The 12,992-nt window shown below is 38.2% G+C and overlaps 1 protein-coding gene across 16 annotated transcripts in view; it reads right to left on the bottom strand.

Moving 5' to 3' along the window:
* Positions 1 to 12,992, bottom strand: part of DMD (dystrophin) — a 2,329,373-nt gene that overhangs the window by 95,007 nt on the left and 2,221,374 nt on the right. For all 16 annotated transcript variants that reach the window (XR_011968542.1, XM_072616876.1, XM_072616880.1 and 13 more), the window contains one exon: positions 7,789 to 7,863. Coding sequence is in view for 15 of the 16 variants with exons in the window: in XM_072616876.1 (XP_072472977.1) it covers positions 7,789 to 7,863 (75 nt within the window). In the remaining variant the exon portion in view is untranslated. The remainder of the gene's footprint in view (positions 1 to 7,788; positions 7,864 to 12,992) is intronic.

The raw sequence follows: 12,992 nt of genomic DNA, 5'->3' as shown, positions 1-12,992 counted from the left end.
CTGTTCTCCCCAGGGCAGGCATGTCTATCCCTCAAATCTTTTAACTTTGCTAAATATTCTGTGTCACAAATTGCTTAAGTCTATCAAAAGACATCAAGTTGAGAGTGGGATCAGATAAGGCAGGGAATAAGGGAAGGGGGAGAAGCGAGAGACTCTAGCCTTCAAAAATGAAAGTCATTAAGACTTAAAAGGTGAGGTGCCTCTAAATAAAGTGGGCAACTTCCAATTAATTAAGAAAATGCCAGTTTGTATAGAGGTTTTAAAATACGTATTGACAATACCATCTTGCAGAGTTATTAAGGTTTATCAGCTGGACGAATCTGTATATAGAGAATATTTTACTTCCACCTATGCATTTATAACTGTCAGGTGTTTTTACTTCTTGGAACATTACTAAGCCTGCTAAAAAAATCTGACTATTTTTCTCTTGCAAGGAAAAAGCCCCTACTCTATAGTATTATAGTCTCACCAACGCCGCTGAAGAAAATGGGCTAATGACTAAATTAACTGTATCAGCCAGAGACTAACAAAACTAGGTATAACCAGGAAGATAACAGGATCACAGTTTCACCTTAAATTTTATTTTTAAATAGCAATAGTAGCTAACATTTATCTAGCGCTTCCTACATGCCAGGCACTAGGCTAAGTGCTTTAGAATTATGATGACATTTGATAATTACAAGAACCCTGGGAGATTGGGGCTGTTATTATCCTCATTTTACCAGTGAGGAAACTGAGGCAATCAGAGGTTAAACGACTTGGCCAGGTCACACAGCTAGTAGATGTCTGAGGCCACATTTGAACCCAGGTCTTCCTGACTCCAGGCTCAACGCTCATATAATTAAATTTTTTTTAAAGCTTAGTCAAGTTTTTACTCTTAACTTGGGATGGAAACTAATAATATGCTGACAGACCAGAAAATTTAAGTAAGCTAAAATATGTGCCTTGTCCAACACATCAGCAAATCTGCTACCTATTTATCAGCTGTATTTCAAAGGGTCGTGAAAGATGTTTTCCTTTAATACCAATTTATTAGCTAAACTGGAAATGCAGCAGCAACAGCACGCGTGCTCGTGTGTGTGTGTGTGTGTATGTGTGTGTGTGTGTCTGTGTGTGTGTGTGTGTGTGTGTGTGTGTGTGTGTGTGTAAAATACCCATGGTGAATGCTCAGTTCCTTACAGATGGTAAATCAATGGTAATTAAGAGAACTCTTCAAGTGTCTGGGTGGCAGTTTTATTATAAACACATCTCCATATAAGCATGGGTTCTCCCATTCTGTAATGGGTTTTCCTACTATTAAATATCTTATGTGCATTTACCACGTTGGACTAAAAGTCTGAAATTAAATTAAAGAAAAAAATGGTAGAAAAATGATTTTCTTCTTTCAAAAAACAAAAGGAGAGAGGAAAATATGAAAGTAGATTATGATTAAAGGAGAAAACATATGAATTGTCTTACAAACCTTAAAGTACTATAATTATGATCAAAAGCCAATTTTCATGTCTATATTCACTTAAAAATATGGTGAAAATTCTCATCACAGTTATAGAATTTCAGAGATGGATGGGGTCTTCAAATCCTTTAGTTGTATAGGCGAGAAAATTGAGGCGACAAGAAGTGAGTTCTACTAAGGTTACACATAGCTAGGTTTAGAATACAGGTTTTCCCAGTATTCCTTCCATTATGTAATGCGTCATCTGACTGTGGAATTGGGAGATACTTTTCTCCCCCTTTATTTCTCCTCCAAAAATGCACTAGTTTCCCTAAAATGTTATACAATATTTCCAAGCATTTTTCTCCATCACATTATTTTAGGTGTGCTTCATGACTGAAGACAGCTCACCATTTTGCCCGTCACTGCCACTCTGTCCTCCCTTCACGGTCTTAAACATCTAGTTAACTGGTTAAACTGTCCATGGCCTTCTGCTTTTGAATCCTTTGTTCCTTGAATAAATGGCAGAGCTTTTATTCTTCTTTGACTGACTATCACACTTTCCACAATAGCTGTTCCAGATCTTTGTTTTCCCTGCTTCTTCTATTTTTTTGTGTGTGTTCGTCCTTCATTACCAAAGATGACTATACCATCAAAGAAGTGATGATATGACTTGCACTTGACTTTGTTTTGAGTGAGGGAGGGCTGTGCAGGTCACCAGTCTCACTTCTCCTCCAGAGCCATCTGAATCCAGTGACCAGATATTCATCAGGATGACTGGAGATGACCCAGGATGAGGCAATTGGGGTTAAGTGACTTGCCCAAGGTCACACAGCTAGTGAGTGGCAAGTGTCTGAGGTGAGATTTGAACTCAGGTCCTCCTGACTCCTGCACTGGTGCTTTATCCACCGTACCAACTAGCTGCCCCCACTATACCGCTCTCTCCAAAGAGGACCTTGCTTCCTCCTACACAAAGAAAAGCCAGACTATTTGTCATAAGCCTTTCTCTCCTGCTATACTTCAGAACTCTACATTATCCCCCACGCTCTTGTTTTCATCAGTTTCATGGTCTTTCTTATCAAAGCCAATTCCTCTGCTTATGCTTTTTCCCTCCATCTTCTTCCATTTTCCTGGTTTTTTTTCTTCCCTCATTCTGTGTTTACCTTCAATCCCTCCTTATCCATTATTTCCCTGCACCCAACAAACATGCTCAGGTGTCCCTCATCCTTAAAAAAAACAAAAACACCTTCATTTCATCCTGCTATCCCCCTAAGCTATCATCTTATAATTAGAGCCAAATTCCCAGATTAACAAAACAACAACACAAATCTCCAGAGAGGGCCTCCATCTCTACACCTCTCACTCATATCTCAATGACTTATAATCCAATCTGGTGCCTAACTCTACCACTCAACTGAAACTGCTCTCTCCCAAGTTCCCACTGCTGAGCTCAAGGGCCTCTTCTCAGTCTCATTCTCTATCTCTCAGAATCTTCTCATTCTGTTGACCACCTCCTCCTCACAGACACTCTCTCATGGTGTCCCTAGGGCTTAGCTGGCACATAGTAGGAGCTTAATAAATGTTTACTGATTGATCTCTTACATCTTTCCCCACTCTCCACTCACATGGACACTACCCTTAATCGTATCCCCATAATCTTTTGCCTAGGCTATTGCAATATTTTCCTTACCGCCCTCTCAGTTTCCAGTCTTTTTTCCTTGCCAACTTATCTTCTATACAGTTGCCAAAATGATCTTCTTGAAGTCAGACCGTGTTCTAACACCATCACTGCTCAATCTTCAGCAGCTACCTATTGACTCTAGGATAAAATCCAAACTCCTCAAACTGGAATTTAAAGCCATACACAATTTGGTTCCAGTCTACCTTTCTGGGCTTAATTTAATTCACCATAGACTTCTCACACTTGTAGGATGCCTGTGATATTCTATTTCCCACCTGTGTGCCTTGGTATAAGCCATTTCCCCATACTTGTAATGGACTTTCTCCTCCTTTTTGCCAATTAAAATCTTACCCTCCTACAAGGTTTAGGTCAGGTGCCACTCCTGATTCTGCTAATTGCTACCTCTCCTCAAATGATCTACTTTACAAATATCCCCCAGCAGAATGTAAGACCCCTGAAGGCAGATACCCTTTGGGAATAAACAACAAAATGATAAGACTGAGAAAATTTTTGGATGAAAGTATACGAAAATAAAAGAAGACTATTACCATTGTAAAAGACACATTTTAATTTTCTTTCTTGTGTGCCAGATCAATGAGATTATCTTATTTTTTGATCAATGAGATTGTATAGTATTTAACTTTTAGATTTAGATTTTCTGAAGGAATGAGAAAAAAAGACTTTTCCAGTAATAGAGAAGAGGATTCCTGAAACTGTCATCACGGGAAGAAGAGGGATTATTTTTTTCCCCAACATTACTTATACCCCCCAACATCTCTTTTACACCTTACAGTAAATCAGAAACTAAGTATATATGGTTTCTTTCAGAATCATCTTTGTGTGTGTGTGTGGGGGGGGGGGGAATAGCAGTTATTTAAAAAATTTCTGACTCTCCTTTAAAGCAAATCAAAGCAGATTTTTCCATCTCTGAACTCATTATTCATTATGGGTTAAATTAACTTCAGTGAGATGACAAAGAGACCAAAAATACTTTAATTTCATTTTATATGGACCTACACTTCCTTTCTCTGTACAGGTGAATGGGTAGCAGTATCGAAGGAATTTCTGGGGTATAAACAGCTCCAGTGGGGAGCAAAGCAATCGTTCTGTGATAACAAAAGGAGAACACGGAGTAGTCATGAGAGAAATATTGTACAGTGTGCTCTGCTTAAGCCAGATGTGATTAAACAAGAGGGCAATCTATCACAGAAGATTATAAAACACATCTCCCAAAACAAACACATAAAATAGAACTCCCATTTCACAGCAGATTCAGAAAGTACTTGTAGCCCATACTAGTTATTTGAAAGGGGAAAGGAGTGATGAACAATTTATTTGTAAAAGAGTTATTTTAAAAATTTATTTCTCCCCAAACAAACACCTTGGAATGTTTATTCCAAGGCTTTGCTTTGTTTCTGCTTTTATTTTAAATGAAAGAGAGTAATTCTGGAAGCCTTAACAAGCAAACATTATTGAGGAAACCACCCTGCCACCTCATACAATTAACTTTAATTTTTATGTTTTGTGAACCTATTGAGAAGCAAAATTACGGATTATGTAAAAACCTTTGTATGTTCTGACATGTCCCTGTTCTCAAAATATATAACAGCCAAGGATGCTATTTATTAACCCTGAAAAAGCCAAGGGAGATTTTGTTTTAATTCTAAGGTTGAATAGTTTTAGTCACATGTATCTGGAAAGAGGGGAAAATGGGACTTGGAAAAAAAGTATCTACGTGTCTCTAGGTTGGACTGTGCTCAGTAAAGGGAAACAGTAAATGAGAAAGATGGGATTCGTGTATCTGACTCCCAATTGTCTTGTAAAGAGTTTGAGTACAGGTTGCCTGCATATTACACTTCCTGGTCCTCATAAAAAGACTCTGATTATTATTCTACCTGTTTACATTCTCATGTACATTTCTTCATCTCCTGGATACAAATGAACAACATTTATGGATGTTTTATCATCTGTACAACACAATCTGAGAATTTTCAGAGAGATCTTGGAGATCATCAAGTGCAATCCCTCATTTTACAGAGGAGAAAACAGATACCCAGAGAAAGGAAATGACTTATCCAAGGTAATCTGCGGCAGAGACAGTAGCTGAACTCTGGGTCTCTTATGTATTCAAGCCTGTTATCTTTCTATCACAGGCATGTGTAGAATAGTCTGTGGAACTAGAGGGTGAGGTATAGCTACTGACTTTATAGAAATGAAAATTTCATAAAACATTTTCATTTCATGAAACTCATAGAACACAGGGGAAAAGAAAGAACTAATTAATGGTGAAAGTTCATTAATGCTGGGGGAAAAAAAAGTCCTATTGTAAGCTCATTCCAAGAGTAAACCTGGAGGCTCCATGTTGACATATAAACAATCCTTTAATCTAATTAGCACAGGCAGAGAAAGAGGGAATAATTGGTAGAGAAACTGCTGTGTCTCTTCTTGCCGAGACTGCAGAAGGAAACTGTGGGCAAAGTAGATGGTTATTGACATCAGACTGTTCAGATGCAGCCTGCACTGGAGCTGAGAGGTATTTTAAAAGCAAATCTACCCAAAGTAAGCAAGTCAATATGCTTTGATGTGAATATCAAAAAAGGTAAGGTACACTGAAAAACAAGAGAGCAGTTTTTTCACCTAGCTTGCCGTGGTGGGTGGCTAGTGGCACAGCTGTGCCTTTATCTAGATAACAAGCAGGCAGCAGAAAAGTCTCTGTACTGTGTAATTTAGTTGCTGCACATTAACAAATTATTCCCTATTTCTTGTTGATCTCAAAGAATTTTTTTCTTCTCATTTATGAACGGCACCATATTTATTCCTACAGTTTGTTCTCACTTTAATCCACCACATACAGTTATAAACCAATATATTTGATTTGTTAAGTGCATTAACTGCCACTTAATAAAAAGGAGGTATATTCCTAATTTTAGAAGCCACCTATGTTATGACTAACATGAGAAAAAATGAAAAAGCAACCAAAATGACTAGATTATCTTTTTTTTAATATAAATTTGAGGGAGGATAAAGTTGGACTTATGCTACAGCAAACTGAACCTAAGTCTCATATACTTTACTGGTATTTCGTATTGATGTAATTAGTTACCAAACTGATGTTCTATCCACAATAACCTGAAAGCCCAAACTAAGGGTATTATGACACCATTAAAACAGATCCATATGTTTTGAAGGTGCTCTCTGTACCTGTGCTATAAGCATGTTGAACAAGTTTCCGCAAATGCCTGAGTCTTAATTATTGCCTTTGTATCCTCAGCACTTCTCTTTATGTTCTGTTGTGTATGTAGAAATGTTCTTTTTTCCCCCTTGTTTTGTGTTTAAGTTTAGAATGAATCAAAAAAAAATGTTTAAGTGGAAATGGGGAGAATTTTCCTCGAGTTAAATTGGTAACCTCTATCATACAATAAGCAATTCTCTAAAACTATTTTGAGCTAGGAAAAAAACCTGGGAAAAGAAAAGGTCATGGTACCCTTATTTCGTATTTCAAACTGAAGCGTTTATATTTAGAACAAATGTGCCTAAAATATATATAATATCATTTGTACCTGGAAAGGAGTTGTTTTCATTTTCACCTTGATCAGGGAAATTGAAGGGAAAATCCTTATGTCATAATGAGAACTTTTTTTCTCCCTATAGTCTATCTGAAATTTTACTTTAAGTCTAACATGATGGAAAGGAGAGCACAACGGTATGTGAATGCAGTGATTTATGAATGCATTTAGACAGGAGCTACTTGACTGATCTCAAACCCCAAAGTCTAACTGAAGTGGAGAATGAGGATGACCTTCTTCAGACTTGAAGTCCACCTTTAGGGCTCCAACTGCTGTTCCTTGGGACTGAGAATAATTTCTTCCAAACTCTAATGGTCTCCAAAGGAATAGTCCACCACTTACTACAGTAACCAGATCATAATTACTACCTTCCATAAAGGGACCAGTGGGTGTGGAATGAGGTGGGGTTAGGAGGAGATAAAGAAGCTAGGTCCTAAACCCTACAGGCAAAGACTTCCATAGCTGGATTCTCAAAGAGAAACATTAAAAGAATTCCTAGCTAGGGGATAACATTAGTTTCAAAGCAGTAGAGCTCATAGAGCTACAAAGAAAGCCATTTGGACCTCTAAGTAAAAGGAAATTGTGTCCCAAGGTTTACTCTGTAATCTACCTGGTACGCCCAACCAAGCATACAGAACATTTAAAGCCTCTATGTCTATAGGTCATTTTACTCAAATCAGGAATTCTGTCCCCTCACCTTCAGCATAACATTCCTTAGAAATGAACACTTATGCATCTCCACATGCATAAAAGACATTCACAGAATTCTAATTCTAAAAATAAACACATTCTAACACTTTTCATAGAAGATATAAAGGACATGGCATTTAAGTTTCATTAAATTAATTTCAACTCAGCCCATGATCCTGAAAGGTACATATAATTAATACAAAACCATCTATATCCAATAACTGAAAAATGACAATAAAGCATGGGATTAAAATTAATATTCTAAGCCAGCACTAGGCCAAGGGAATGCTCAAAAATTCAATACCAAGTTATAACACGGGTGACAGCTATTCCCCCTTTCTTCAAAAGTGGCAGTACCCATTTTATTTTTCATCAAGGGAAAAAAAGCCAAGATCATTAAGCACTGGGTTAATACTCACAGCAGAGGGCCTTCTGCAGTCTTCGGAGTTTCATGGCAGTTCTATAAGCTGAGAACCTGACATTATTCAGGTCAGCTAAAGAGAAAAGACAAAAGACTATTTATTATTTCATCAGAAAAGTTCATTGACAAAGAAACAATAGTTTCGTTAACAAAAAATAAGTTCAAGAATAAGAAAGTGTATCTTGTCTCTGCTGCAGGAAACTGCTTTGAGGAAAGAAATTCTTAATAATGAAAGTAGCAAACCTTTCAAATGCAGCTTTGCTTTTCAAAATTCAGAAAAGGCTAATTTCTAAGAAATGTCCTCTTTAGGGTGTATCTCTGTGTATACACACATACATACATTTGTGTGTGCATACACACATGTATGTATACACATATAATGCATATATGCATCACATGCATATATACATATAATGCATTATGTATTATACACATATACACTTAAAATGATTCAGGAAAGGGAGAAAAATTTTCCCAGCTTGTGGAAGTATAGAATCAAACAGTTAGGAATTCAAAAAACATTTACTAAGTACCTACTATGTGCAAGGCATTGTGCTAGGTACTAAGGATATGAAGACATAAATAAAATTGTCCTTAAACTGAAGGAGAAAAAGCAAACCCTTCTTTTTGGATAATTAGAAAGATTCAGGAGCTAATCAAGACTGGCGATATTTTAAAAGCATACAGTTGGCCAGTAATTCAGTGTCTTGTTTGAGCCAGTACAGCAAATTTGTATAAATCTGTAGTAATGACCTCTATATTTTTGCCATGTATATTTATATGTGTACTTTTGGTCCTTCCCCCCAATCGAATGTTCCTTCTAAGTAAGGGTGGTTTCATTCTTTGTACATTCATTCACACTTTGTACCTCAGTGCCTGGTTCTTGGGAGGCACTTAATAAACACTCATTGAATGATTGTCAGAAATCTTTGATCACCTTTAAAAGTCTTCAATAACCAGCTTACTAAAAAAAAAAAAATTCCCTCACTTTATTTTCCATCAGTCCTCTGGACATGGTGCTATGGACATCACACACCTAGCTTTGTTCCATTTTTATGTACATGTTTATCCTTTGCCTGGTTACCTTGTTGTAAACTCCTTATTGGCAGGGTATCTCTTTTCAAATCATAGTTATTAACAAGTAAATTCTAAACAGGATTGCTGAGTGGATGAATTAATAAATGTGAATAAATGCCCTTCTCAAACACTATTGCTCCAATGATGAAACTAATTCAAACATCAATGGAAAACAGAGGAGGTCTTAAAATTTACTTCCAATTACTTAGGTTCAACAGGCAACTAGATAGTACAACAGACAGGATACTATGGTCAGGAAGCTCTCTGTTCAAATATGGCTATAGAAAATTAGTAGCTGTATGATTCTGGGTAAGTCACTTAACCTTGGTTTGCCTCAGTTTCCTTAACTGTAAAATGGGAATAAAAATGCCACCTACCTCCCAGGGCTTCTGGGAGGATAAAATGAGATAATTGTAAAGCACTTAGGACAGCACCTGGCACATAGTAGGTGCTGTATAAATGCTTTCCCCTACTTTTTCCCTTCTCTCAAGAGAGTAAATAAATATTTTACATGGAAGGAGAACAATGTGTAAATTTACACTATAAAACAAAAAAAAATGTATTATTCATCTTAGAATAACACAATTCCAAGTGGTCACAAAGCCCTTTTTGCACTGTCTTCCATAAGTCAAATCTTTAACATTTTTGACCATAAATTCCCTAAAGAATAGTCCAAACCATAATTTAAAAATGCTACGTTGTCTTCCTTGTTCTATGCAGTTATATTTAGTGTAGCAAAGTCTCCTCTCTGCCCCCTCCTTCTTTGCCCCCTTTCTTCCCCACTCTCTCTTCCTCCTTCTCTATGATATCGTAGGCACTTAAGTCTTGAATGAATGAATTATTATTATAATCAATAAAATGAAAGCTTCAGTTCTAGGGTATCTGTGGAATAAAAAATATCTACTGGCAAAAGACATTCATTAATTTGGAGGGATGAATGGGATCTTCAGAGTCTCTAACTATGCCCCAAGTGAATTATATTAATAGTATGACTTGTTCTAACATATACCTAACCATACGCTAAGCAGATAATTTTTTTCCCCTAAGTAGACTTGATATAATTGAGCATTTCTGAATATTCTTTTTTCTCTTTTCAGGGAAGATGAAGTATAGAGAGAGATATTTTACAGCCTCTTATCTGACCCCTCTCTTAATGTTTACCTGTTGTACGGTCTCTTTTTTGGACACCATTAATTCCTTATCTTTCTTCCTTACCAGAATTATAACTATGAATTTTTGCACCTGGAGCTCGCCTAGGGTGTCGGTATGTGGGAAAGAACTGTGACCCAGAATGCTGTTCTTGCTTTACTCTAAATTTTTGTGCTACTGCTTCTCCTTCTCCTCCTCATCCCAAACATTTATAAAGCACTTTAAGTGCTGTATCTATGTACATATAATAAGCTATTAAAGCTTAAAACTGCATTAATACTTTTGGGAAACCATATACATGTACTATGGATATAACATATAATAATCGCCTGCATATAGACAGAGATTATAAGTATCTCATTTAAGCCTTATAATAAACCTGTAAGGTAGGGGTATCTCTATTTTAAAGATGAGAAACTGAGGCTTTCATTATCCCCATTTTAGAGATAAGGAAACTGGCTGAGAGAGGTTAAGTGACTTGCCCAAATTTAAACAGCTAGCAAGTATCTGAGAGAGGATTTGAACTTGGGTCAGTTAGTCAAGAAGCATTTATTAAGTACCTTCTGTATGCCAGGCACTGTGCTAAGTGTGGAGGACACAAAGGCAAAGGATAGCCCTGTCCTATAGGAACTCACAATCTAATACATGGGGGGAGACAACATGCAAACAAGTGGACAGGAGGAAGAGAAAAAATAAACAGAGGGAAAACCTTCGAAATAAGAGGGATTGAGAAAGGCTTCCAGCAAAAAGTGAGACTAGCTGGACCTTAAAGGAAGCTACAGAAGACAGGAGGCTTGTTGCTGTGTTCGTAGAAGACCATGCCATCAGATAAATGATGACATGACTTGCACTTGACTTGTCTTTTTTGAGTGAGGGAGGGCTGTGCAGGTCACCAGCCTCACTTCTCCTCCAGAGCCATCTGGATCCGATGACCAGATATTCATCAGGATGACTGGAGATGACCCACAATGCACCCAAGGGAGACCTTGGGCCTACTTTAGGCTTAGGGTGAGGTAAGGCCCATTCATTGAATAGGCCTGTTTAAGAAGTAGCCAGGGCATGGCCCCTTTAATGAGGCAAAGAAAAGAAAGACCTCAGACTGGGAGGAAAACAGTCACAGTTACTATTAATTAAGCCAGGAGGGTCCAGAAGAGAACACTTAGGCAGGGACCACGAAGGCAGAGATGAGGGGGAAGAGGATTCCAGGCAGGGGAGACAATCAGAAAATGCCTAGATTTGAAAGATGGAGTATCTTAAGGAGGCCAGAGTCACTAGATAGTGAATACATATAGATAGATAGCAAGAATAGATCTAGATAGATCTAGATCGAAAGAAGGGGCATAAGGTATTAGAAGACTGAAAGGCAGGCTCTGCTATGAAGGACTTTGAATACCAAATATAAGTTTTGTGTTTTATCCTGGAGGCGATAGGAAGCCACTGGAGTTCATGAAGTAGCCAGGAGAGATGGTCAGGCCTGTGCCTTGGGAAAATCACTTGGGTGACTGAACTGGGGAGAGACCTGAAGAATGAAGACTAACCAGAGGAGGCGAGAAGAAGGAAGAGAAGGAGAAGGCAATAGCTATAGCCCACACTTGAGAGGAGGGTCTACACCAGGGTGGTGGCAGTTATCAGATGAGATAAAAGGATAGCATTCAAGAGATCTCATAAAGGTGAAATCAACAGAGCCTTGGCAACAGATTAGATATGGAGAATGAGAGAGTGAGGAGTCTAGAATCAGGCTGTGAGCCAGGAGGACTGGAAGGATGGTGGTGCTCTTGACATTAAGAAGGAAGTTTATAAGCAGGGAGAGTTTAGAGAAAAAGATAATGAGTTCAGTTCTGGATAGGGTGGGTTTAAGCTATCTAATGGATATCCACTTTGAGATGTCTGAAAAGTAGTTAGAAATATGAACCTGGAGGTCAAGTAGAGAGGATAGGGCTAGATAAGGAGCTTGGAAAATCATTAGCAAAGAGATAATAAGTAAATCTATGGGAAACGATGAGATCACCAAGGGAAGTCCCAGGACCCAGTGCAGAGTTAGCAGGAGTGACCTGGATGAAGATCCAGCAAAGGAGACTGAGGAGTGGTCAGATAGGTGGTAAGAGAACCAGAATGACAGAATCCTGAAAACCTAGAGAGAAGAGTAGACGGGAGAAGAGGATGTTGACAGAGGCTGCAGAGAGGTCAAGAAGGATGCAAATCAAGAAATGACCATTGGATATGTCAATTAAGAGATTTTTGCTAACTTAGAGAGAAAGAAGTTTTTGTTGAATGATCAAGTCAGAACCAGATTGGAGTTAAGGAAAGACTGAGAGGCAAGAGGAAGGGAAGGCATCTACTATAGATACTTCTCAAGGAATTGAGCCACAAAAGGCAGAGAGAAATGGGATGACAGCAAGCAAGGAATAAAGTGAGGGTTTTTTGAGGATGGGGGAGACGGAGGAGGCACATCTGTGGAAGCAGCAAAGCATCCAGTAGACCAAGGGAGACTGAAGATAAGAGAGGGGAGAGGAGGATCATAGGGCAATTTGGTGGAGAAGATGAAATGGAATGGGACTGCTCCTGTAGATAGAAGAGTGCCTTGGTAAAGAAAAAGCTTCAAGTGAGAATGGGGTAAAGGAGGAAAATAGTGGCTGAAGGCATCTGAGTGATATGGCGAGAGATATGTTCATGAATGGTCTCCATTTATTCAATAAAATGTGAGGCAAAGTTCTCAGCTGAGAGGTCAGTAGGGGAAGGAGAATCCATTAAAGATTTGGGAAGGAAGGAAAAAGTTTCAAAGATCCACTGTGCTGGGTGGGATAGAGAATAAATTAGGAAAGTATAGAAAGATTACCTAGCCCTAGAGTAGAGGGCCCAGTTGAGGTTGTGTAACCTAAATTTAAGAAGACCTAGTCAGAAGGATCGTGTGGTTTTCTCCACTTTCCTTCAGTATCATGTGTAGTAGTAAAGGCAGTGAGGTGATTCAAGGCTGAT

This window comes from Notamacropus eugenii, chromosome 5, assembly GCF_028372415.1.
Source record: "Notamacropus eugenii isolate mMacEug1 chromosome 5, mMacEug1.pri_v2, whole genome shotgun sequence".
NCBI lineage: Eukaryota > Metazoa > Chordata > Mammalia > Diprotodontia > Macropodidae > Notamacropus > Notamacropus eugenii.
The sequence above is the reverse complement of the archived record's forward strand: the minus strand, read 5'-3'. Positions and strand labels throughout refer to the sequence as shown.